This window comes from Quercus robur, chromosome 9, assembly GCF_932294415.1.
Source record: "Quercus robur chromosome 9, dhQueRobu3.1, whole genome shotgun sequence".
Classification (NCBI taxonomy): Eukaryota; Viridiplantae; Streptophyta; class Magnoliopsida; order Fagales; family Fagaceae; genus Quercus; species Quercus robur.
In genome coordinates this window covers 13,544,961-13,570,780 of record NC_065542.1, presented here as the reverse complement: position 1 = coordinate 13,570,780, position 25,820 = coordinate 13,544,961, and the positions used below count along the sequence as shown (strand labels likewise).

The 25,820-nt window shown below is 37.2% G+C and overlaps 4 protein-coding genes across 5 annotated transcripts; 3 read left to right on the top strand and 1 right to left on the bottom strand.

The window, feature by feature from the left end:
• Window positions 1-1,155: 1,155 nt before the first annotated feature.
• On the top strand, window positions 1,156-1,926 carry LOC126699374 (scarecrow-like protein 8). Its single transcript, XM_050397133.1, has one exon. It carries the CDS (start codon window positions 1,336-1,338, stop codon window positions 1,852-1,854), a length of 519 nt encoding a protein of 172 aa, XP_050253090.1. The 5' UTR covers window positions 1,156-1,335; the 3' UTR covers window positions 1,855-1,926.
• An 867-nt stretch (window positions 1,927-2,793) lies between these two features.
• Window positions 2,794-5,453, top strand: LOC126699659 (protein PATRONUS 1-like). 2 transcript variants are annotated; one of them, XM_050397610.1, is made up of 5 exons: window positions 2,794-2,957; window positions 4,170-4,261; window positions 4,361-4,810; window positions 4,903-4,961; window positions 5,071-5,453. In XM_050397610.1, the coding sequence occupies exons 2-5, from the start codon at window positions 4,204-4,206 to the stop codon at window positions 5,281-5,283; spliced, it is 780 nt and encodes a 259-aa protein (XP_050253567.1). In that variant the 5' UTR covers window positions 2,794-2,957; window positions 4,170-4,203; the 3' UTR covers window positions 5,284-5,453. The 2 variants fall into 2 exon arrangements, with proteins under 2 accessions (XP_050253567.1, XP_050253566.1); XM_050397609.1 differs by having other exon boundaries at window positions 4,361-4,831.
• A 1,595-nt stretch (window positions 5,454-7,048) lies between these two features.
• Window positions 7,049-14,950, top strand: LOC126698187 (proline--tRNA ligase, chloroplastic/mitochondrial). Its single transcript, XM_050395233.1, has 11 exons — window positions 7,049-7,484; window positions 7,598-7,654; window positions 8,249-8,359; window positions 8,534-8,620; window positions 8,725-8,838; window positions 8,927-9,133; window positions 10,738-10,875; window positions 12,461-12,622; window positions 13,159-13,358; window positions 14,077-14,160; window positions 14,477-14,950. Exons 1-11 carry the CDS (start codon window positions 7,083-7,085, stop codon window positions 14,616-14,618), a joined length of 1,704 nt encoding a protein of 567 aa, XP_050251190.1. The 5' UTR covers window positions 7,049-7,082; the 3' UTR covers window positions 14,619-14,950.
• Window positions 14,951-15,014: 64 nt separating this feature from the next.
• On the bottom strand, window positions 15,015-21,210 carry LOC126700743 (ferric reduction oxidase 2-like). Its single transcript, XM_050398934.1, has 6 exons — window positions 21,040-21,210; window positions 17,844-18,128; window positions 17,083-17,410; window positions 16,644-16,887; window positions 15,649-16,361; window positions 15,015-15,328 (listed from the first exon to the last, which is right to left on the bottom strand). Exons 1-6 carry the CDS (start codon window positions 21,208-21,210, stop codon window positions 15,189-15,191), a joined length of 1,881 nt encoding a protein of 626 aa, XP_050254891.1. The 3' UTR covers window positions 15,015-15,188.
• Window positions 21,211-25,820: the final 4,610 nt, after the last annotated feature.

Sequence of the window (25,820 nt, the reverse complement as noted above, 5' to 3'; positions counted from 1 at the left end):
TGTTTTGGGCTCTTTGAGTCAAGATCTTTTTGTCTCTTGGGCTTAGAACTCAAATTGGGTCATTACAAACACTTTTCATCCTTTATGTTTGGGGTAATTCAAAATTCCACCTTAAACTTTAAAATCAAGCAACTTTCCTCGTAATATTTTGGAAGAGAGTAAATATGTTATATTGTTATTCTCTTAGTTAAATTCTAATAGCATATGATTCTTAAAATATTATATTGTGTAATGTCTAAAATACTTCAACTAAAATTTAACAATCCAAAAATTTTCTTTACGTATTTTGAGTTTTAGATAGTGGTAATACTTTGAAAGTTTGAATGATGATATAAGGTGTTTTATTTATTATCTAAAGAACATTTATTTTTTAAGTTTAAATCTTTAAAAGTTATAATTTATCTAATGGGAAATTCCATGACACATGTTTTTTGTTATCTTTTTTATTTTCTTGCCTAAAATAGGTGTTTATTAAAAACTAAATAAGCTAAACATTACACCTAAACTCATATAGAATGACAAAGAAGAAGGTACAAATGAAAAAAAATTTCATTGCGTGTAGTTAAAGGTATTTGATGAAAAACTTCAATTATAGTATATGATATCATTTATTATGAAAAATTAAATATTGTGACAATGTCTTAGCAAAACTCAACTACTTATTATTGGAAGATAATGCTATTTGTTATCATTCTTAGAAATTTTTAGTAAGCAAATATTGACTTTAGCAAATAAGTATTAAGAAACTATTATAGTAAAATAAATATTCATATGCTAAATAGTTACTCTAACTTTATGTGTGACATTTTTTTTTGGTATATAATTTAATACTTTTTCAAATAAAAATTTTATCTTAATTTTCCTACTCTAGTTAGAGTGTATACTATATATATATATATATATATATATATATATATATATATATATATTTTTTTTTTTTTTTGGTTAAACGGAATATCCTTCAACATAGAACAACCCCTTTTTGCAAGCACGTAGGCACATTTATTCCCTCCCCGGAATACATGCTCCACTCTGAATGGTTGAAAGCTGCGTAGTGCGTAGCAAGGAGTATTTATATATTACGAATGCATGGGATGAAATATAAACAGTAACGATTCTCTTATCTAAAAAAAAAAAAACAGTAACGATTTTCAAACTCGGCGATTTGACTCGCGAGTCGCTGGGATGCGAACCGGACGAGTCGCTGGTGGTGAATTTCGCTTTCAAGTTGTACAGAATGGCTGACGAGAGCGTTTCGACGAACAATTCTCGCGAGGAGTTGCCAGGCGCGTGAAGGGGCTGGGGCCGCGCGTGGTGATTTTGGTAGAACGGGAGATGAACACAAATACGGCGCCGTTTATGGCGCGGGTGACGGAGGCTTGCTCGTATTACGGTGCCCTGTTTGACTCGTTCGAAGCAACGATGAGCAGGGATAACTCGGAGCGAGTTAAGATCGAGGTGGGACTGAGTCGGAAGTTAGCGAACTCGATTGCTTGTGAAGGGAGGGATCGTGTGGAAAGATGCGAGGTTTTTGGGAAGTGGCGGGCCCGGATAGGAATGGCTGGGTTCGAGTTGAAACCACTGAGTCAAAACGTGTCCGAAACTTTGAAAGCTAAACTCAGTGCAGTGAACCGAGTCAACACGGGTTCACGGTTACAGATCAAAACGGTGGCGTTTGCATTGGTTGGATGGGCCGGACCATCACAGTCGCATCTGCTTGGCGTTAACTTCATTTTCTTTAGTTTTAGAAGTCTTCAAAGCCCTTCAAGGCTTCTGACCCTGATGGGCTTTAATATTTGGTCACAGTGGGGCCTTCTCTTTTTAAAAAATCCAAGACATCAAAATAAGCAATAAAGCTATATTTAAATAAAAAGAGGCCCAACTAAATTGTTTGTCATTTAGATTACTCGTACATTTGATTTGGTAATTTCTTCCCTCAACCAAAAGTTGTATCAATTTGATCTTTAATCAGCTTTAAAAAATTCATTTCTCATTTAATTCCAAATGTACAAAACTCAATCAAAAGTGTGAAATTCTAATTTGATCTATAAAACAGATAATTTCTCATTTAATTCTAAAATTTAGACTTGTTATTGTGTTATATTCATCATTTATTTATATATTACCAATACATGGCCCTCTGGGGACATGACGCATTGGTAGGAATCCTGAACTTGGTCACACTTGCAAGTCTAGAAGTTGCAGGGTTCGAGTCGTGTGCTTCGCAAAAATGTTGTGTCACGACGTGAATAGCGCTAACTTGCCCAGGGATACCCCACACCATTAATAGCAGCTTTAAGTGGGTTGAGTTAATAATCACACAAGTGAGACCTTTTTTTGTTCATTAAAAAAAAAAAAAATTACAAATACATGGGATGAAATATAAACAACAGGCTGTTTAATTGAGTTCAATTTTTTTAAAAATGACTGAATTTTGTTATAAAAGCATAATTGAATAAAGCCAGTAAATAAGAATTTGTACTACCTTTAAAAAAGAAGACAAAAAGGAATATGTACTTATGGAAATGTATGAAAAAAATTGGAACTAGAAGAATGCAAAAATTTGAACTAATAAAAGTGTGGATTAGAAGTATAAAAATGTAGGTGGTATTTTGGCCACAATAGAATTAATTTGATAAAAAAAAAAAAAAACCACTGGGAATTTTCATATATTCAGATAGCAAAAAAATTTAAAAATTCGGAATGGTATTGGTGGTACCTACCTTATATCGGTAACTATCTCAGTGAGGGGCAATATTGTAACAGCGCAAAATGTTACCGTTAGAACCCAAGGAGTCCTCAATATATATAGCACCAACCTAATTGAGAGACCCATTTTCAAAATTTGCCTACAAGAAGAAACAGAAAATTCGCAGAGAAAACGCAAGAAAATCGACGAGAAAGTCCCTAGAAAATCTTAAAACAATAGAGAAAGATCTCCTCCTTGAAACCCATCTGTGAGTTCTCCTTCTTAGTTTTATTTATTTATTTTTTTTTTCTGATCTGATTGAAAAGTAGATAAATTTTTAAAGAATATCAAATAAAAAGTAGAAGGTAAAAGGTGTTTGGTTGCCGAGAAAATGTGAGTTAGTTAAAGAAATTAAATATTTAATGTAGGGTTTCATTACTTAGGGTTCAAGAACTTGAATGTTTCCAGTCGATCAAGTCTAGATAAGAATCAAATCAGAGACCGAAGTGCCATTTTCTCAACAACCAAACAAAAGGGAAAAGTGTTTTTGGGAATTCCCTATTAGGGTTTTTTATTTTCTGAAGGATCTTAGGGCTTACGCATGAAAATTAGAAGATTTATCTTTTTATTATTTGAGAAAGGGCTTTCTTTTGTGTGTTATGATTATTAGGGTTTCGTGTATTTTCTTCTTCGGAATATTTTTATGCTTTCATTTTTCTGAAATTGAATATTGGAGAAAACAAGAAATTATAACCATGCTCTGTTTGGTTGTCAAGAAAACTTGAAGAAGAAAAGAAAGATAATTATAAATTTGAAGCGTTTGATTCTTTCTTTGTTTAGGGCACTCCCCTTGCACCCAAGAAAATTTAAAAAGAACTGAAAGAGGGAATAGTTTAATCCAACTGAATAGACAATTACTGTATCACAATGTTGTTATTTTTTTACAATTTCTTTCTGGCTTTCGCAGTGTCGTGATAGAGGGGTCTTGTTCTTGGTGATGTAGGAGATGGGACTTGTTTTACTTTTTGATTTGGGGAGATAATTCTTTTAGGGAAACTACAATTTGTGGTATTATTTTATGTAATTGATCTGTGCATTAAGAATGTTAGAATAATGCAATTCAATTCTTGCCTATTGGTAACAAGAATACTTCAAATCTTCTTGGTTTGGTGTTTTTAATGTCATGCTGTTTGATCGGAGATGGAAATTGGTTGGGCGGGGTTGGGTTGGGATCTTCTATTTGCTAAAAATAGAAAACAAGTGAATAGCATTTTCTATACATCTAATCAAAGATTAGACTCCATCTTACAAGATGGAGTCTTAGGATGCCGCTAGTAGAGGGCTTTGGATGCTATTTGATCGTTCATTTTTGTTTCCTAGGTTTAACTCTGTTTGTATTACAATAAAATCTGTTAAATCTACTACTTCTTCTATATTTCATATGCTTGGTTACTCATTCATAGGTTGCTAAGCTTTGCAGGCTGTTGATTTGAATTTTGCCTGAAAAATCGAGAATGGCAATGCATTCTGGTCGTCTGATTCAAGATCAGAATTTTCTTATTCCCCACAATGGTACATTATCAAAGTTTTTTGTACAATGCTTTAAATTACTCATTTCTCTCCACTAATCTCTTGGGCCATGCCGGTCTAACCTCATGATATCAATTGCAGGTTCTTCTGTTGGGAGTAAGACTAACGTCCTGAAAGGGAAAGGAGGTCTTGGCGGAAGGAGACCACTTGGTGATTTGTCGAACTCAGGGAAGCCTGATCTAAATCATGCACCAAAAAAGCAGACTTCCAAGAATCTCGCTGTCATTGGTGAAGAATCTGGTGCCTCACAAATAAGAAATGATACAAGCAAAAAGAAAAGCGTCTCTAAAGCCTCAGAGAAGGTGAAGACTGGTACCAGGAAGGCGCTTTCTGACATTTCTAACTCTAGCAAGCCACATCTGCATGGGGCATCAAAGAAGAATCTTAACCAGAAGTTTAGTGTGGTGGCACAGGAAGCACTTCATCCTATTGCCGAGGAACAATTTTTGCACAATCATCAAGAATGCATCAAAGCACAGACTAAGGCTATGGACATTGATGAATTTCTGACGACAGTTGGACTAGATAATGGTAATCAAACTTTGTTAACATGTATATATCTTAAACTTTGCAATTTTGCCTAGAAATTTGGTTGTTGATTGATATATTTTTTTTCTGTTTAGATCTTTCCAAGTGCTTAGCATCTCCATGTGCTGCACCACCAGTGCGGAGTAAATTGAAGGTTTGTTGGCATTTCTCTCTTAGAAAAAATTTCTTATATTTTGGTTTGGTTTGTCGTAACCTTTTCTTCAAGGATCCTTTAATAATTACACTCTCCTTTATTGGTTCAGCCTGAAAGCCCCCTGAAGTACCTTGAATTGGAAGAGATGGCTGAGCTGCTGATTGAAGATGATGGGTCTTCTTGGAAGCATGAGTTGTCACGCATGCCTGCCTCTCCACCTCCTTTCAAAACCCCAAGATCACTGAATCATTTTACACCCTGGAAGGACTGCGACTTCATCAATTTTAAGTTGATGGAGACTCCAGAAGTGACGAAGAACTGATTTCTCGTGTAAATGTTTGTTCTCTTGTATGCAATCTGTGGCAAGCATGTGATGACAATTCTCTCCCTTCCTCTCTCTCTTGGATGGATTGAAATGCAGACTTTCATATTCTAGACTCGTATTAGCTGTGGCTTGTTAAGTAATAGAATGTTGCCTTGTTCAGAATTTCATTGCTGGTTGTAGCCCCAGAAAGAATGTTTTTTCTTCTTTGTTGCCTTGTTCAGAAATTTGTTTTTTAGCTGCTTGTTAAGTAATAGAATGTTGCCTTGTTCAGAATTTCATTGCTGGTTGGTGAATGTCTGAATGATTTTAAAATGAAGCATAGTTGGATTAATCTAATTTGTGACTTATGAGAGTTGGCAATTCATACTAACTCAGAGATTGTAGACTATCTTTTGCTTTAGTCCTGGACTTTTCATTTTAGTTCAAGAATGTATTAACATGTTTTTGAATCTTGAGGGCAAGCATATAATAGTATATGGACCTCAAATGTTGATGTTAGATATCTCTGGGGATCTTTGAGAGAGACCGTCTAGTAGCAGCAGGCATGTTTAACTTTGAATCATATCTAATGATGTGGTACCATATATACACTAATAAATAAATATAACTGTTAATTAGAATTGAAAGGAATGTATTCCGAAGCTAATGAATTCTCAAGAATGTCGATAAAAATCAAAATGAACTCTGAGGATAATGTGGATAAAAATTACATCTAATATCCGTTTGGATAGCGCGTCCAGCGTCCAGCGTTGCGTGTTAGTGGGTCCTGTGCACTGTTTATGGAACCCACAAATCACTTTTCAGCAAAACTTTTATTAAAAATGAGTCTCATGTCACTATTTACACATTTAAAAATTATTTGGACAAAGTTTAGTTACAAAACTGATAAGGCTATCAAACTCACTCAATATCTTTTTATTGGAGATGAATTTTGATAAATCCACCATTGGATTACATCTTCTTCTTACATTCTCTATGTTTGCAAAATTTCAAGAAAATTAAAGATCAATAGTTATGTCATCAATAAAATTTTAAATTGCAAGCTTTTGTAATTTAAAATTATGCATGAAATATAAGATTATAGATTATATAGTAAATAATATCCGATTGACACAAAAATTGACATGTGTATTAAGAGCGTAAAGAACATGCAATTCAACGGTTAGATTTTCAAAATATGTAGTATATTTATTTTATTAAGTGAGTTTGTAGTCTAAGGTTACAACCAATTTTGTAATTAAACTTTATCCCAATTATTTTGTTATAGTTTTTTCAGTAATAAGTGGTATCCAAATAGATCCCTAGTTTCATGTTTTTAAGACAAAATTTGGTGAGTCCCCCCACTTATAAAAACTTGTTCGGTTGAATTTTAAACACGAACACTCTTAAAAAAAAAAAAAAAAAAAAAAATCGTATTTTGTAAAGAACGTATGAAGCGGCAACATATAATATACTTTTAGTTTTCCAGCTCGTTGGGTGTGTGAAGTGAAAATATTTCAAAGTGAACATTATCAAATAGTTGTTGTTCTTTCCATTCTCTTTTGGTTGAAATTTAAGTGGGTTTGTTGCATGTTGAACTTTGGTGACATAGACTTTGTACTTGAAATTTCAGTTTGGATTGGGAATGGTCTGTTGGATGAAACTAGGTGTGGGCTTCGTTTCTTCCATAAGATGATGGGCCCCCAACTCAAAATAAAAATTGGGCCTATCAAAACCAAAACAGTCTGATAACAAATAAACGGTATATCAAAACCTCATCTCCCTCATTCTTTTCTTGCACACTCAACACAGTAAAAATGGTGGTGTCTTTGAGACTCCCATCTCTTACTTCTCTCTTCTCTCCCATCACCACCACCACCGCCAATTCTCTGCGGCGGAGATCTCCGGCGTTTCTACGGCGGAGTCGGAGCCACCGGTTTCAGTCTCAGCAGCTGCTGCCGCCGCCGCTGTTAGCTGCTCGATTCTCGTCGGCTCAGGGAACTGCGGCTGCGGAGACGGCGAGCGAGGAACAACGAGTCGATAGCAACGCGAAGAGCCGAGTCAACTCGGACAGAGACCGAGTCATCACGCCTCGGTCTCAGGACTTTAACGCTTGGTACCTGGATGTCATTGCCAACGCCGAGCTCGCTGACTATGGTCCTGTGCGTGGCACCATGGTTATTCGCCCCTACGGTTATGCCATTTGGGAAGCGATTCAGGTTGATTCTATTTTCTAATGTAATTTCATTTCTCGAGAAAAAAAGCAAGGAAAACTATTTCTTTTGATTTTTGGATTCACAGTGAAAATTTTTGGGGGGTTTTGTTTTTGCAGGAATATCTGAATGCTAGGTTCAAGGAGACAGGTCACAGTAACATGTATTTTCCACAGGTGTGTTTTGGCTCTAATATATGATTGTTAGCTTTGAAACCTAAAAGAGAATTGAAAGAACAACATTTACTTGATTGTGTTCACTTTCTTATATTTAGCTTCATATATTTGTTCAAGATAAGCATATGAATATATAAATTCTGTTTTTTTAGTTTAATTCAGTTAACCAATTTGATCAGAAAGTTCATGGTTTTTGCTTTCGAAATATTCTATTGAGGGGGCATAGATGCACCTTGATTTTGCACTCTGTTGTCTTGCAAAATGAGCTATCTGTGATTCAGTGTTGAGTTCTTTTTTGCAAAAGGGCGATAAAGTTACAAGCTTTTGTTTTAGTATAGGAAGTGATTTTGGCTATGAAATGACCTTAATGAGGTTCCCTTTATTGGCTTGTAACTTGAATGAGGTTATTGACGCCTCATAGTTACAGATGGGTAAAGTCGATTGGAAGGGGCTATACCTGTGCAATTGACCGTTCGAAATTGACAGTTCTTTGAATGATAGCAGTGAATTCTTTCTATGTAAAACCCTGATAAATGTGATGTATACTCAAAAACCTCAATTGTTTGATAGTTGTATCCTCATTTTCTATTGCAGTTTATACCATACTCATTTATAGAGAAAGAGGCTAGCCATGTTGAGGGCTTCAGTCCAGAATTAGCTCTTGTGACAATTGGAGGAGGAAAGGAACTTGAAGAAAAACTTGTGGTACATACACTCTTCAACTGCCTGGCATTTGGCCTATATTTTCTTGACATATACGACTGTTTTCCTATGATGATTTTAATCATAAGCTGACTGAGGCATGTGCCTTCTTAAGTTCTTAAAAGACTATGACCTAAGATTTGGCTTTGATTGTTGCACTTCCTGAGGCTCTGGCAGGTTCGACCTACAAGTGAAACCATGGTTAATCACATGTTCACTCAATGGATTCATAGTTACCGTGATCTTCCACTCATGGTTAACCAGGTAGAGCTATGTCATCTCATTTGAAGTGCCTCCAGTTACATTGAAATGCGGGCGGGGGGATTACATACTATTGTTTCTTATTCGGTACAATTTATTTGGTTCAGTGGGTGAATGTCACAAGATGGGAACATCGCACAAAACCCTTTGTGAGGACTCTCGAATTTCTTTGGCAGGAGGGACATACTGCTCATGCCACTCCAGAAGAGGCAGAGAAAGAGGTTTGCATCTTCTTTCCGTAATGACTACTCTTTGATAGCTGTATCAAAGTATAGTTTTCGTTTAATGCTTGGTGCTTGTGAACTGCAGGCAATGCAGATGATTAATGTCTATACAAAATTTGCTTATGAGCAAGCTGCAATACCTGTTATTGTAGGTCGAAAATCTAGAGTGGAAACATTTGCTGGTGCTTCTATGACCTATACAATTGAAGCCATGATGGGTGATCGGAAGGCATTACAGGCTGGAACCAGCCATAATCTTGGGCAGAACTTCTCTCGTGCTTTTGAAACCCAGGTGGTTGACACTACTGTAATTCTTAATTAGTAATTTTCAAATGTACATGTACACTGCAGCATTCTGAGAATCTCGTTGATTGTGCTTCTTTTTTTAATCTATGCTACTAATGAAGTCAACTGTGAGGTAGTTTTCAGTGTGCTGTTTTCTCATAAAATCCCTAAAATCACCTTGTTTAACAAGTAACAACTAACCTTTTAGATAAAAAAACTTAATTCTTGTAAGGTTGTTATGGTAGTTTAATAATTTAAAAAATTTCTATACTATTATAACCAACTTGACTTTTTCCTCTACTCTCTCCACCTGCTTGCGGGTACTTTTCTTCACTATGGAATAACTCAATAGCCTTTACACTACAAATAACTTCTATTTTTTCTTCAAATTTCTGTCAATAGATGTTCTCTCTCTCTCTTGGCTAGTTTATGTATGTGCATGCACGTGCATGTGCACGCGCTCACACACACACACACATATACATATATATATATGTGTGTGTGTGTGTGTGTGTGTGTGTTTATTTATATATGCATGTAGCTATGTATGTATAAACTATGATTTTTTGATACCCTATCAATCTTGATGGGGCTTCACCTATACTTATGAAAATTTATTACAGTTTTGAGATATTGAATAGGTTAAGGGTTCTTATGCTAGAATAATACAATGAAAAACAATAATTTAAATAATTTTTATTTCTTTCTATTAAAAATTGGTATTTTATTATTATCTCTATATGCACGGTTATCTCTATATGCATTTTATTATTCAAATTCAAGTGAAAATGAAGCCATTTGGCTCAGTATTTTGAACCAAATTTAGAAAACTTATGTATTTCAACGGTTTTAATCTGCAAGTGATCTCACCAATGTATATGAGAATGGGTGTGGCCTCATCAATGTTGATGGGGCTGTCCTATCATACTTATGTGTGTGTGTGTGTATCTATACAATGCACTTTCCCACTTTTGACTCTTATTTTCATGTTCCTCCCTCTTCCCCTACTTCTCTATTCATCCATAATTCTTAAACCCTTGCTTTAATCTCAAGGAAAGCTTGGCTTGCATGTAGGTGTGTGTGAAGAGTCTTGTTTTTAATTAATAAATTTGTTTTACTGCAGAAATTAGTCAACACCTTTTTTATTTATTACAATGAACTTATTTGGAACAATTTTTCTTTACCAAGTGTTCTTTTTATAAAAAAACAATTCTCTTAGTGTGTAAACATTCAATATTCATGTTATAGGGATGCATTTTCAAGATTATTTTGGCTTCTCTCTTGGTCACTACTTTCATCACTTTTTATTATTTTGTTTGGGTTGCAATATAAGTATATAACTTAGCGTATTGATGAATGAAATTCTGATTATAAGCCGTCTAGTGCAAGTGTCATAGTGAGTTGTGCATGGTTTGCCCTCACTAAACTGCTTGCATTCTAAAATATATGAGGTAGATGATCTGTTTTTATTATTCACTATTGCCGTGTTTGTTTCAGAGAATTCAATTTACATGGTTCTTCCTAAAAATTCATTAATTACTGATTTTCTTTCTTGAACTATTTTTATGATCTGTCAACTGAAATGAAACTGAACAAAATGTGTTTCTGTAGTTCACAGATGAAAATGGACTAAGGCAACATGTATGGCAAACATCATGGGCAATTAGTACCCGTTTTGTTGGTGGTATTATCATGACCCACGGAGATGATGCAGGCCTAATGCTTCCCCCAAGGGTTGCACCAATACAGGTAGATTGCGATGCCTTTTGGTGTTTTCATAATCATTATATTGCATTTGTTGAGATATATTTTAAACGGTTGAATTCCTAAAGTTTAGGAATGATACTCAATGTAGTTCTTGTGATATAAGCCTAGAAAGCTTCTGTGTTTGATAAAATAGCATACAAAATTCTTACAATGAAATATCAGCAGATGTAATTCTGTTTGATTTAACTTAATAATAAATATAGTTTTATTTATGAGTTTTATTTATGAGTCATTTAAGTTGGATTAATTCTGACAGAAACAAAAATATCTACTATCTTAGTTAGTAATTTATGAAGATATTGGATTGGTGTTACATGTGCAAGTGTAATGGTGAATCGGTTGATCATCTTTTTCTTCATTGTCCGGTTGCTATGGATTTGTGGTCTATGGTTTTGGGTTTATTTGGAGTAAGGCTTAATCGTCTTCAAAATGGTCATATATGGTTTATTGTTTCCCATTGCTTAATGTGGGGTCTTTGGAGGGAATGAAATAGTAGGTGTTTTGAAGATAATGAGAGATCCATACTAGACCTCAAGTTATTTTTCTTTAGAATGTTATTGGATTGGTTGGCTGCTATGTGAAACCAATCATTCTCTTCCTTTCTCGATTTTCTTGATTCTTGTAATTTTTGTACTTGAATTGTAGACCCCTTGTACACTCTTTGTGTGCTAGGGTGTCCCCCTTTTTGATATCAATAAATCTTATTACTTAAAAAAAAAAAAAAGATCTACTATCTTAGTTAATAGCTGTCTTTACTGCCTTCTCTATTTTTGGATAAGTAATTGAACTTCATTAAAAATTTTAAAAAATGTATACAGGTAGTATACTATTGGTGAAAAATGCAGAAAGGAAAAAAAAAGGAATTAAAAGATATAAGCCTTTCTATCAACAACATGGGCATATAGATCTAGGAACTCCACTAAAGAGTATTTAGAAAGGGTAAAAGACTGTGATACCCATTCGAATAGAGTCTTCAAAAAGAGAAACTTGAGATTTGACAGAGATAGCTCCTTTACCTCAAACATGATCGATTGTGTTCCCTCCAAATACGCCACATAAGACAAGCCGGAGCTGCCCTCCAAAATTTTACAAATCTTCAAACTTCGCTCACTCCACCCCAAGATTCTGGCATGGCGGCAACAGAATTTGGCATAATCTAATCAACCCCAACTAGACAAAATATGAACGACCACAAATCGGAAACAAGAGAACAATGCAGCAGCAAATGACTAACAGATTCCCCATCAGATCTACATAAACAGTACCAATCTGCTATAACAAACCCCCTCTTCCTGAGGTTGTTTGTTGTCAAAATTTAACTGTCTTTACTGCTAGAATCCTGTTATTACAGGATATAGGTCGTTTGTTTTTATCTCAGCCACATTCTTGAAAAGTGACTAAATATTACACAAGCGGACAACCTATTTAACTCTGTGGTTTAATGTTCCTGTTTCTCAGAAAAATGAATGGATAGTTAAATTCAACTTTTTTTTAAAAAGTTATTTTTATTTCTGTTCATTCTTGCTCTTACAATTTATCTTTTAAAATGTGCATTGCATGCTTCCAGGTGGTAATCATACCTATTTGGAAGAAGGATGATGACAGGGTGGGAGTTCTAAATGCTGCATCATCTGTAAAAGAAGTTCTGCAAACTGCAGGGGTCAAAGTTAAACTTGATGACACAGACCAAAGAACCCCAGGATGGAAATTCAATTTCTGGGAGATGAAGGTTTGTCCTTACTCTTAGGCATCAAACATAAATGCCACTCTTTGGTTGCTGGCTTGCTGCTTCTTCCCTAGGATTTAATAATATGAATTTCTTATGTAGTAAGCTATCAGCATAAGTTGAAAAAACCATCGGCTATTAACTATTTCATCTGTTCATATTCATGCTTCATGTGGAAGTTGATGGAATGGGCCTTTGTTACCTGTCACAAATTTCTACAGACTTGGACATAGTTTTGGACTTCATCATAGTATTCAATCTGTGATATGATCCCATATGGACCTGTTCTCATTCATATATTGGGTCTTGATTGTTGCTTTTAGTATTTTAGGTGCCTTTATTCATTTTCACCCAATATTCATTGTTGCTTTTTATGCTTACATCATTGTATGGCTTGCATAATATAGTTGGATCTTGATTCTTGCTAACATGAACTGGACCTATTTTTTTCTTTTTACATGAGAGAAAATAAGAAAAAGAGTTTGCCCGAAGATATTGTATTACCATCAAGTACCTCAATAAGATCCTGATTTTTATAGGGAGTCCCTCTAAGGATTGAGATTGGTCCTCGGGATGTTTCCAGTGGAAGTGTGGTCATATCTAGGAGAGATATTCCTGGAAAGCAAGGGAAAGTGTTTGGAATATCTATGGAACCTTCAAGTTTAGAAGCTTATGTAAAAGACAAATTGGACGAGATCCAGTCAGCTCTTCTGGATCAAGCAACTTCATTTCGAGACAGGTGCATACTCTTGATATGGCATTTATTACAAAAAAAATAATAATATGAAAATATAGGGCATGGACAGTCTGCATACAACATTGTTCAACAAGTTGATAAGTCGGTTCTTACTTTCAGCAAATTTGTGGGTTTTGTACCTATGCACAAAAGTATGTGGGGGATAGGTGTGTTAGAAACCTGATTACATAATCTTCACTTCCAGAAAATACGTCAGCGTAATTGACTTATAAAGTATATCTGTGCTCACGAATTAAAAAGCTTAAATAAATAGATTTTATGTTCTTTCAAATGGCTTTAAGCATCATAATAAAGAAGTTGAATTTCTGCTGGATTTTAACTTAATATAAGTTTATGTGGTTACATGGTTATAACATGGATATGATACGTGCCAAGAGCCTTGTAGCTCAATTGGCAGCTCCTTGTGTTTCCAATGGAAACGTCTAGGGTTCAAATCCCCTCTCCGATTGTAATTATTAAATTATCAAAACTTGGCTATGACAAATCCATGTTATACCAATGGGAAGGCTTCAGAAGACTGTTTCTGGTAGCCTGGTAAGTGCTTTCTGGACTTGAACATAATAATGCCTACAACTATGAATAGCTTGGATCTTGCACATTCCTAGATAGCATTTGCTTGCTTTATAGTTTTACTTTCATGTGATTTGACACACATTACATGGACATTTGCACCCACTGACAAAGATGATATCTTCTACAGCAATATTGTTGATGTGAGCTCATATGATGAACTTAAAGTGGCGATCTCCCAGGGCAAATGGGCGAGGGGTCCTTGGTCAGCTAGGTATGTTATATTTAATTATTTTAAATCTTTAGAGGACATGTATGTGAAATATGTTGAAACATACAACTTAGATCTATGACATTGTAATTCCAATAGGAAAATACTAAAGCTATTATCACTTTTACCATAAAAGACTTCAAAACTAATGCAACAATGAATGTGATCGGGGTCACATGAACAACATAATAAATAAATATTAAATTATCCTTTTGCTTTGTATTTAAAGTTGAAACATGAGTTTGTAAGGTTTATGTAGTAAAATTTCTAGTGATTGTAGCATCACTCATTTTAATATCAAGCTACAATCAATTTACAGTGACGAAGATGAGTTAAAAGTGAAAGAAGAGACAGGGGCAACCCTTAGATGCTTTCCCTTTGAACAGCCTCAAGGAAATAAAACGTGCTTGATGACTGGTAATCCTGCAGAGGAAGTGGCCATTTTTGCAAAATCATATTAAGGCTCCAAGAATTCTTCTCTTTGAATGAGAAAATCATTGTTTTGGCCCCAGTTGTCAATCTTGTCAAGAACTCTTTCTTGCAACTGTATAATTTGGAATAGATTCCAAAGTGATGTACATTATTGATTGTTATTTTCAGTTTGCAATTTTTCTTGAATCTAGTGGAGATGGTTGAGTTTTATGACTTTGAAGGGTGTGGAGTATCTAGAGGAGAAAAGTACATGGCTATTAGCACTTCTAATGTAATCGTTTTTGCACTTGTTATGTTCTCAGCATATGACATATATTTTTGTTTTGCTTCTTTGCAATGGAATCAGTTTGATTGATTTTCACTCTACAAGTTTCTTTGGATGAATTTGCACTACATGATACTGAAAGCTTTTCTTTGATCTTTCAATCTTTCTAACATCGTATTCAAAAGATCGTTTAGATTATTACAAATCTTAAAAAAGAAACGATAATCCATAGTACTACTTTTAGTAGGTTATAACTGAAGAAGTTCTAAATATTCTATAGGCCTAACATTTTCCAAGTGTGGCTTGTTTGAATCCATGAAAGCTTTTCTTAAGCTCACCAGCTAAAGCTAATAGAGTCGAAGTGTAGGTTATTTGCCAAACCAGATGAACAGATTGCTGCGACATTGTGTCTTAATCTTTTTGGGCCACTAGCAAGAACTCCAATGCTTGATCCTTCACACCCCATTAGCATTTCTGCAAGAATTGGAAATGCACAGATATCAGATACTGTGGCACATTATTTGGTTCTCAAATTCTTCAGAATTGGATTTAATGATTTGTTCAGGATGCTGGTTCTCAAATTCTTCAGAATTGGATTTAATGATTTGTTCAGGATGCTGTAGGCAAATAGGAAGTTGGTAACCAGGTGCACAAGCGTGCAACGATGCCAGAATATGGCTTGAAAGTGACATAACTCCATCAAAAGTTTGGATAAAAACTATCCATTTGAGAAGTGCTATGTATGTGAGGATTTTTATGATGTTCAAGATCATTGTTGAAGATAAATAGCTTACTTTTCAGATTTGGCCTTTCACCAAGGTGGATCTTTGTGGTTTGGATTTGGACAAAAGACTGACTGGAAAGGATGTCCAATTCTTTATCAACATTGTGAAACCATGAGCTTGGCGAGGTCATTGGTGTTGGCATATCCACGTTCTGAATTTGCTTCAGTTCCTTATCATTCTGTTTTTTGTTGCAAAGAAAAGCTGCAGTGGCAGTCACAGCTATTGACACACATATGAATAACATGTTTAGAGCAGACCTCAAAGTGTAAGAGAATATCTTATCAGAGTTACGGTCAATTGGGTATATATAACAACGTGTGACAATGCCAATGAGTAGGAGGAAAATGATAAAAGAAGCAGAAATTATTGCGCCAAGCCAGAGCCAGTTATTTGTGCCTAAAACTGCAGAAATTGGTGCATCCAACGAATTGGGTTTGAACCAAATGGTTTGAAGGAGCTTTTGGTTGTGTGTTGCATGTTCTTTCTCTCCTGTTACATAGGCTTCGGTTTGTAATTGCAAGCGAGAACTGTCAAGGTTGGTGTCTGAAAGTGGGAGGAAGAGGTCTAGCATGGTAAGATCCGATGACTTCTTGAAAGCACATATGAGAAGAACCCGTGGAGTCTTGCCACCTGTTGTGTTGGACCTAAAGAGGAGCTCACGAATGACTGAGATAAAGGGAGTAATGCCGCTTCCTCCGCTCACCATTACTAGCATGTCATGCCTGCACCACATTTAGCATATGCATCATCTCTTTTGTAAACAGGCGAGTCCCATATTGTGTGTGATCCACATGTTGTGAGAGAGATGATGCATGTATTGGATGAATGAGATAATTATTGAACACATAGCACATTATAGTGAGTTTTGAATCTTCTAGGGAAAATGTCTTAGCAATTGTACATCAATCTTATTTTCACAGCTTTAAATACTATATGGAAACTGTCTTTTAGATAAAACATGTTTCAAACCAAATATAGGAACAGCTTTAAATGTATGCAAACACCTTAGAAATTGAGTTGAAAGAGGTCCATAGGGTCCTTCAATGGAGACCTCAATACGGTCCATAGGTGAAGGGGACGACAACTTCTGATATAATTTCTGTGACTGACTACCGTTACATTTGATTACGACACTTAGGTGGTCAAGATCCATATTACTGCTGGAGGTGATGGTAAACGGGTGCCATTGCAGCTTGGAAATGCTAGGCACATTTATGAACATAGTGCTTGTTGGAGTATGGCTCAACTCTGGCAAGAAAATTGCATATCTTAATGTTTCTTCTATATATAATAAGCAGTATAGGTCCCATTACAATTCCTATCCATGAAACTAGTCCAACCACTTTGTTAGAGATTAAATTGAAGTTGGACCAAAAAAAAGAGAAGAAAAAAGAAGAGCATAAGATTAAATCAGTTATGACTTGCAAAAATGAAAATTTTCACCTGGGCTCTTGGAGAAATTCAACTCAACAACGTGACATGGTAAAACTCGGGCTGAAACGAAGCGAACCCTTTGTTGGGATTGTAAGAATCTCAAGTACCTATCAATTAAGAAGAGGTATAACCCCGGTAGCATGATGCAAGAATAGGAGAATTCCACATGAAGCAGAAAGAAGACAACAAAGATAATGTAGAGATGATGAGTATAGAAGAAGATCTCGAAAATCTTTCGCCTTAGGGGTGTGAAGGTTGTTGCCCACATGACTAATCCTGACAGCAAAGCTACTTCTCCAGCCACATTTGAAATACCGATCTTGTTCCATTTTAGCATCTATGGTCAAGCACAATCAGTTATATAGTATATAGAATATATGACTTATTTTAAAGCAAAATTAATTTTTGTGCCTTTAAGAGAGTTACGTGTTGATTTGCTGAATGATGCTACAAACACAATAATTTTTACAATATTTTTCACAATAATTGAATTGGTAAGCTTTTACTTGTTTCCATCTAAGTCTATACTAACATCATTCTTTCTACTCACTAATAACAACTTGTCATGTCGGTAGTTGTGAATTTTGTTTCCAAGTTATATCATATTTAGCTTTAGATGAAGTGAAAATTTGATCAAATGAATTATGCCATTGCTTAGGCCCCAAGAAAGGCACGAACTTTTGTAAGGCACCATTTATGCTTTCACCTTCAAGAGTTCACAATTCCATAGTCTCTTATAATAAAAACTTATAAAGAATACCATAATTCACCTGTGAAATTTGATGTGTCTCAGCCCAAAAGAGAATATAACCTAGGCCATGAGTAAATAGGGTCATTACGATATGGCCTAGCCTGATATGATACTTGACGCTTGCCTCAGACGTGAGGCCAGTGAGTTGTAAAACCGAGGATCCTCTAGATATCGGAAAGAAGAGAAAGGCTAAACAGATATTCCCAACAAGGCCTAGCATCAGCGCTGAACTTTCCAACTTTGCTTCCCACCTGCCAAAATTGCTACCTTTAATCACTTTGGGATTCACTTTCTTTGCCTTTTCCTTAGTTCACAAATAGTACAAGAAGAAAAGGAGAAAAAAACTTATTAGATACTCACAGTTCTGTATTTGAGATCTTTAATTAAATTCAATCAATGCACTTTTGGTCAATGGGGCATAACCATGTGATTTCTTGGCCTAGTGGCCAATGCATTTCCTTGTGTATAGGAGTAGTTTCTAAGGCCACATGATTGAATTTAATTGGGAAACTTATGGTGCTATACCTAATGAATGGTACAATTTTTTTTAGTTAAATAGTGGGAGAGGGAGAGGAAAGTTTTGAACCATATATGGTACTAACAGTATCACAAAAGATGTCATTATTACTAGGTTATCACTTAAAACCTTCTAAATTGTTAAAGATGCTTAAGCAATGAGTTTAGCTTTTTAGTTTTTGGTATGATATCACTTAGAGCATCCACAGCCGGAAATTCCATCCTATCCTATTTTACCATCTCAAAAAACTACTTTATCAATTATACAATACACTCAATGTATGTTTGGATTCAGCTGAAAGCGTCTGCGTCTGGCGTTTTTTTTTTTTTTTTTTTTTTTTTACGCGTTTTAGGGACAAATTTTACTGTTATTGTTCATGCACTGTTCATGAACAGTAGTCGCAATATTTGACTTGTCAAACAATTTTCAGCTACATCAGTGGGTTCCGTGCACTGTTCACAGAACCCACAAACCTTACTTTTCAGTAACTTTTTATTAAAAATGGGTTTCACGGTACTATTCACACATTTAAAAATTATTTTGCTATAGTGTTTTTCAGTTTTCAGTAGTATCCAAATGGACTCTCAACATCCCAACTTCTATTTTTGCCTACAATATATTAAAATAATATAAATTACAGAATAAAATAATATAAAAAAAAAATCTCTCTCTCTTCATCTCTGTTCTCCCTCACTCTGTTTTTCTCTCTTTCTCATCCACCCACCACCAACCTAAACCCAAAACAGCCACCCAACAATACACGCCTTGCTGAAACTTGAAAAAAAGCCTTCATTTTTTTTTTCTCTCCCATGCCAATTCAGCCATACTCACAAAGAAAGAAAGAGCAGAGATAAAATTTAGCCACCATCCATATCAAACCCATAACCAATTCAGCCATACCCACTAGCCAGCAACCCAACCACCACCCGCATGCTGGACCCACAAATAACGCCAGAAAAATTTTGCCACCATCGCAATAAAATCTCAGCAATAAACCCCAAACAAAAAAAACCAGCAACCATAAAAATTCAAAGATAAAAAAGCTAGTAATAAAATCTCAGCAATCCCTCCCTCTAAACGATATAGACCAAAGTATGATTGTCACTCCACGACAGACTGATCAAGCGATCGCCAGGGTTCTTCCAAACGACGTCGGAGAGAGAAACGCCGATGGAGTTGAAGGGCCGGAGCTTTCGGAGTGCGGACTCAGAGTAGAGCTAGACGATCTTGGAATCGTCGCGGCTGAGAGTGACCAGACCGCCGAATGGGGTGTAGGCGACTTTGTTGCGGCTGAGATTGATGTGCCTCCATTACATCGGTAGTAACGGTTGCCAAGAAGTTGCCACTCGGCTGCCACCAACACGTTGGCCATTGGAAATGAGAGGAATTCAGATTGGGCGTTTGATCGGAGAGGTTTGGTTCATGAGAGTTTTGTTTTGTTGTTACTATTTTGTTCTTTTGATTTGTTGCTTTTGATCTGATAAAAGAAGAAGGCTATGGTGAGAGAGAGAGAGAGAGAGAGAGAGAGAGAGAGAGAGAGAGAGAGAGAGAGAGAGAGCAAAATCCCGGTACTGTAGCAAGAGAGAGGGGTTGAATGGATTAAAATACAATATTTTGTTTTGGCATTTACCAGTTTAGCCATCCAATTGCTGAGCATATTTTGGGCCTAAATGCCAAATAGCCTTTACATTTAGCATTTGACCAGCCCACTGCGGATGCTCTTAGCATCCATGATAAAAATGGTAAACTTTGAAGAGGATCTCTTACACATGCTCTCTCTTTTGTGCTGCCTCTTGGTTGATATAGGCAAACATACCACGTAAGTAAGAAAAGACCGACCAAATCAAGAGTGCAATAAACATGGTCAAAAAGCATAGTTCAATCCAAGAAACAATTCCAAGAGGGCCTCTCACTAGTACTGGTCTTCTCCATGATGCCAAACAAGAATTGTCCACCGTGCTATAAACAAAAGATCGTTAATTTCTTTGTTTGGTAAATTCATTTTCTTATTATCTTATGACAATATAAACTTATATAAATAAACTTCCGTACCTTTGATTGTTGTTATCAACATTTTTCTTTCTCAAATGAAGGTATAGGCAGGCCAAAGTGGCTATCAATAGGCTGGGGAATGTGAAAATAAGCATATTTGCACCTATATAATGAAAAGGGAAAAATATGAGACTGAAAAAATTAACTTGGTTACAACTTGAGAAAATGAGAAAAAAAAAGTGCTCCCTTTGGCCAGTTAAGAACATAACTAATTAATTTACCGATCGACCTTGTGTAGTAGTTAGGGAGTATAATTTTGTAGATAATGATTGAATAATTAAATTCATCATCTCAAAGCATAAGAAAAAAGGTGGTCTGGAATGCGAACCTTGTCTCTAAAGTTCAAACTTTTAGGACAAATGATAATTAATTTATCAATAACCATTTGGTTTAAATAATAAAATATCTTTACACCTCGATTGTTTTCGTAACAAATTTGAACCACCAACATCAGCTCAATAGTAATAATGTTTTGGCTTTCAATTTAGGAATGAACTTTACAAACTTCCACCAAATGATATAAAAGAGGGTTAAATTTTTATTATGAGTACAAACCTTGTGTCCCGAAATATGTTGAATCTGTTTTTGAATGGATAGCAGGCAACCATTTCAAATAAAATGTGTTTGTGGGCATCATGATCCAAACCATGGTGTAACCAATACAAATCATCATCACAAACAACCTTATGGCTGATTGAACGGCCTTCATTCCTTCACTTGAAGCAGTTGCTTTCATCTCTGCCGAATCCATTTCTCCCTCACTATATGTGCCAAGAGCCACAAAAATACTCCTTGGTCTTGGGAGAGTTTGTTCCATACCTTACATAGCAAGAATGTAAAATCAATATTTCATTATAAAGAAACTTTACGTGGGAGAGCATGAAGTTACACCTCATCAAATTTTGCACTAATGGTAAAGTATTACTAATTATTATTATTATTGTAGGGTCTCGTTTTTCGGTCCAATACAATGAATTTGTAGAGAGTGGGATAAAATGCTTGGCCTTGGTGAACGGACAGTCGTTAGTCATGGTGTTCATGATGATCGCACAGAGGTGAACTGAGCTTATCCAAGAAGACTTTCTCCTCGGCACGGCCTGGGTGGCTCCAGTTCTTGGACCTGGTCCCCGTCCCCTTTCTGGACTGCTTCTTCCTCCTTTTATACTAGCTTTTTTCCTTTTACGAACGTCCACGTGTAGGTTCAGCTTTATAGGACTGATACTTGTCCCATCAGCCCATACCCAAAGTGGTTAGGGGTGGTTGTAAAAGCTGAAAAACATGGCTTTGTCAGGTGCAGAGTATTTAATTGCAGTAATGGCAGCCTTTCCCTTGTTCTTTGTCGTTTTAGTACTTTTCCTGTTCGGCGAAATGACCCAGAATGTCATCACCAGGACCAAGTTGCTCCTTTTTCCCTCGGCTACATTTATGGCCAAGGAGGGTCCTTCCCATGACCAAGGAGGATCCTTCCCATGGCCAAGGGGTGGGCCTTTCTTGGATCGGGCCTTGGGCCCAGCTCAGACATTGATATGGGCTTCCCGGCTTTATACCCCCCCACAATAGCCCCTCAAAATCCTGCTGTCCGGCTTCTCGGACGGAGATGAGGGTTTTGGTGACGTTGGGCCTATGTCATGGCTTGCCAAGTCTTGTCCTGCATCAATGCCGGAGCCTCTTCGTTTGCTTCTGGCACGTTCCTGGTTGTGAGACATTCTTTTAGTTTACCCACGCCGCATTCCTACCGTTTCGGTACACGAGGCGCGCCTTTATTAAGGTCTCTTTACGAGGCGACGCAAATCCAACGGCTGAAGACTGCTTTGGGAATTGAGCGGGACTTATCTCGTTTGTAGTTTTTCTTGGAGATTTGTATAGATTAAATGCCGCCAGGCTTGCCCCCCATATAAGAAGCACGGTGGGAGGTCATTCCCTTTATTTGCAGACCCTTTAAGCTTTTCAAATCCCTAACCCTCCAATTGTGCCCAAAGTCCCCATTACCAGTGTGACTGAGCCTTAGGGGGTGACATGGTCAAGGCCAGGATGAGGGTGAAGGGACCACACCTTCTTCAGAAGCCTTGGGTATCTTTGAGATTCAAAATGGCCCGGTCAAGGCAAGGGAGACAAAGACTCAAGAAATTTCTTCTCCTCGATAAGGCAAGAAAGGACCCTTTTCTTCCTTCAGCCAAAATTCGAAGCAGATGGAGGTCGCATCAGATTTTTGGTGCGACAGCACTGAGATTTCCCATCGCCGGTACCATCCGTTCTCGCTCGATTGTTGCTAATACGATACTTGCTCGATTGCTGTTAGAGCTGGTATGGGGATTTGGCATCCCCGCTTCTTCCTCTCTTCCATTACTGGTGCCATCCAGACTTGCTTAGTCGCTGCTAGAGCAAAATTGAAGGATCTATCGTTCCCGTGTATCCCTTTTTTTTGTTTTTGTTTTTTCTTTTGTTTCTGTAGTTAGCTTTTGGTATAGGTTTGTCTAAGCCCCTTTTTTGTATGCTGTACTACTTCTTTGTCTAATAAAAGATGACTTTATCCCATTTTACGTGTTCTTTCTTTTCTGCAATAATTATTTTGTGAATGGATGTGCTGGTGTCCTTTTCTTTCGAACAGTACTTAGGGCCGATGCCCTTGTTAGCAAAGAGTTATCACTTTGAACTTATTGAAACTGACGGGCACAATAATGCCAACTTCAAGTAGGTTAACCATATGAGACTAACCGGGATAACAGCTGAATGTTCTGTATTGCATATGGGGTGATCACCCGAGGATGTGTAACCTAAAATGAACTATCAAAGGGGGTCGCCAGGCACTAGGGTGCTTTGCCACGTTTCAGATGATATTCATAGCCTTAACTTGTTTTGGGCAACCGGTCCGAGGACCGAGGTATGATTGTACCGGGTCTAAACACTTGGTTGTGTTAGTTTTCTTAGAGTTGGGGGTCCGAGGACCGCGCGGGATTTCCATTCTGTCTAGGACTTAAGCCTTTCTTGATGTAGTTAGTTTCCCGTAGGTTTGAATCCGATAACCATGCAAGACTTTGGTTCTATCTAGCACTTTCTTCTTGAAGTAGCTGGTTTCCCTATAGGTTTGAGTCCGAGGACCGTGCAAGACCTTGGTTTTGTCCAACACTTATATTTTCTAGTGACTAGTTTCCCCATAAGTTTGAATCTGAGGACCATGCAAGACCTTGGTTTTGTCTAGCACTTTCTTCTTGAAGTAGCTGGTTTCCTTATAGGTTTGAGTCCGAGGACCATGCAAGACCTTGGTTCTGTCTAGCACTTTCTTCTTGAAGTAGCTGGTTTCCCTATAGGTTTGAGTCCGAGGACCATGCAAGACCTTAGTTCTATCCAACACTTATATTTTCCAGTGACTAGTTTCCCCATAGGTTTAAGTCTGAGGATCATGCAAGACCTTGGTTATGTCTAGCACTTTCTTCTTGAAGTAGCTAGTTTCCCTATAGGTTTGAGTCCGAGGACCATGCAAGATCTTGGTTCTGTCCAACACTTATATTTTCTAGTGACTAGTTTTCCCATAGGTTTGAGTCCGAGGATCATGCAAGACTTTGGTTCTGTCTAGCACTTTCTTCTTGAAGTAGCTGGTTTCCCCATAGGTTTGAGTCTGAGAACCATGCAAGACCTTAGTTCTGTCTAGCACTTTCTTCTTGAAGTAGCTGGTTTCCCTATAGGTTTGAGTCCGAGGACCATGCAAGACCTTAGTTCTATCCAACACTTATATTTTCTAGTAACTAGTTTCCCCATAGGTTTGAGTCCGATGACCATGCAAGACCTTGGTTCTGTCTAGCACTTTCTTCTTGAAGTAGCTGGTTTCTCCATAGGTTTGAGTCCGAGGACCATGCAAGACCTTGGTTCTGTCTAGCACTTTCTTCTTGAAGTAGCTGGTTTCTCCATAGGTTTGAGTTTGAGGACCATGCAAGACCTTGGTTCTGTCCAACACTTATATTTTCTAGTGACTAGTTTCTCTATAGGTTTGAGTCCGAGGACCATGCAAGACCTTGGTTCTGTCCAACACTTATATTTTCTAGTGACTAGTTTCCCCATAAGTTTGAGACCGAGGACCATGCAAGACCTTGGTTCTGTCTAGCACTTTTTTCTTGAAGTAGCTGGTTTCCCTATAGGTTTGAATCCGAGGATCATGCAAGACATTGGTTCTGTCCAACACTTATGGGAATTCGGTGAATCGGGCTACTGGACCCGCGAGGATTAGCCCCTTGACAAATGTGTGGGGCATAGACTTGATGTTAGAAGCCCTTAGAATTGCCCGTGCCACTGGCACTTCGAAGTGTAGCCCTGAGTGGGAGCTGAGTTAGGGCAACAACCGCGTGCTGCTGGAAATGATGGAGAGGCTTTTGCATAACTTGCACCACTGCCAAAATTATTTCTTTCGAGGGACCCTTGTTGACAGGGGCTTGATCCTACCATGACTAACCGCCGTCTGCGCCAACGCACAAGCCTTCCCACAGATGGCGCCAATTGTAGGGTCTCGTTTTTCGGCCCAATACAATGAATTTGTAGAGAGTGGGTTAAAAGGCTTGGCCTTGGTGAACAGACAGTCGTTAGTCATGGTGTTCATGATGATCGCACAGAGGTGAACTGAGCTTATCCAAGAAGACTTTCTCCTCGGCATGGCTTGGGTGGCTCCGGTTCTTGGACCTGGTCCCCGTCCCCTTTCTGGACTGCTTCTTCCTCCTTTTATACTAGCTTTTTTCCTTTTACGAACGTCCACGTGTAGGTTCAGCTTTATAGGGCTGATACTTATCCCATCAGCCCATACCCAAAGTGGTTGGGGGTGGTTGTAAAAGCTGAAAAGCATGGCTTTGTCAGGTGCAGAGTACTTAATTGCAGTAATGGTAGCATTTTCCTTGTTCTTTGTTGTTTTAGTACTTTTCCTGTTCGGTGAAATGACCCAGAATGTCATCACTAGGACCGAGTTGTTCCCTTTGCCCTCGACTACATTTATGGCCGAGGAGGGTCCTTCCCATGGCCGAGGAGGATCCTTCCCATGGCCAAGGGGTGGGCCTTCCTTGGATCGGGCCCTGGGCCCAGCGTTGACATTGACATGGGCTACCCAGCTTTATACCCCCCATAATTATTATTTTGAGAATCATATTAATTAATTATCATGTTTTAAGGGGATTTAAATATATTAATTATCTTGGTATACTAGTTATTAATAATTATATGGCTTTTATTGACAAATGTCCTAAGTGCAGGGGTTAAGTGCATTTAATTCGTTATTAAATGATTTCTTAATAAATTTTCGAAAAATAAAGTCAAATTCTACATATTCATAAAAGCACACGTAGCCATAATGAATTTGTGTGTGTAAGCTGATGAATTATTAGCAAGTGTATTTGCTTCTTTGGAAAAGTGCATTAAAGTTCATAATTGAAAAACTATTATTCTTTTTTT

What these genes read in the sequence shown, in the direction of transcription:
- LOC126699659 (XM_050397609.1), top strand. Translation starts at nt 4,204, where the DNA reads ATGGCAATGCATTCTGGTCGTCTGATTCAAGATCAGAATTTTCTTATT. An exon ending in TTTTCTTATTCCCCACAATG is followed by an intron (nt 4,262 to 4,360) that starts GTACATTATCAA and finishes TATCAATTGCAG; the next exon opens with GTTCTTCTGTTGGGAGTAAG. An exon ending in CAGTGCGGAGTAAATTGAAG is followed by an intron (nt 4,962 to 5,070) that starts GTTTGTTGGCAT and finishes TTATTGGTTCAG; the next exon opens with CCTGAAAGCCCCCTGAAGTA.
- LOC126698187 (XM_050395233.1), top strand. Translation starts at nt 7,083, where the DNA reads ATGGTGGTGTCTTTGAGACTCCCATCTCTTACTTCTCTCTTCTCTCCC. An exon ending in CAGAAGAGGCAGAGAAAGAG is followed by an intron (nt 8,839 to 8,926) that starts GTTTGCATCTTC and finishes TGTGAACTGCAG; the next exon opens with GCAATGCAGATGATTAATGT. An exon ending in GCAACTTCATTTCGAGACAG is followed by an intron (nt 13,359 to 14,076) that starts GTGCATACTCTT and finishes TATCTTCTACAG; the next exon opens with CAATATTGTTGATGTGAGCT.
- LOC126700743 (XM_050398934.1), bottom strand. Translation starts at nt 21,210, where the DNA reads ATGGAACAAACTCTCCCAAGACCAAGGAGTATTTTTGTGGCTCTTGGC. An exon ending in GAATTTCTCCAAGAGCCCAG is followed by an intron (nt 16,888 to 17,082) that starts GTGAAAATTTTC and finishes TTTTCTTGCCAG; the next exon opens with AGTTGAGCCATACTCCAACA. An exon ending in TGAAAGGCCAAATCTGAAAA is followed by an intron (nt 15,329 to 15,648) that starts GTAAGCTATTTA and finishes CAATTCTTGCAG; the next exon opens with AAATGCTAATGGGGTGTGAA.
- LOC126699374 (XM_050397133.1), top strand. Translation starts at nt 1,336, where the DNA reads ATGAACACAAATACGGCGCCGTTTATGGCGCGGGTGACGGAGGCTTGC.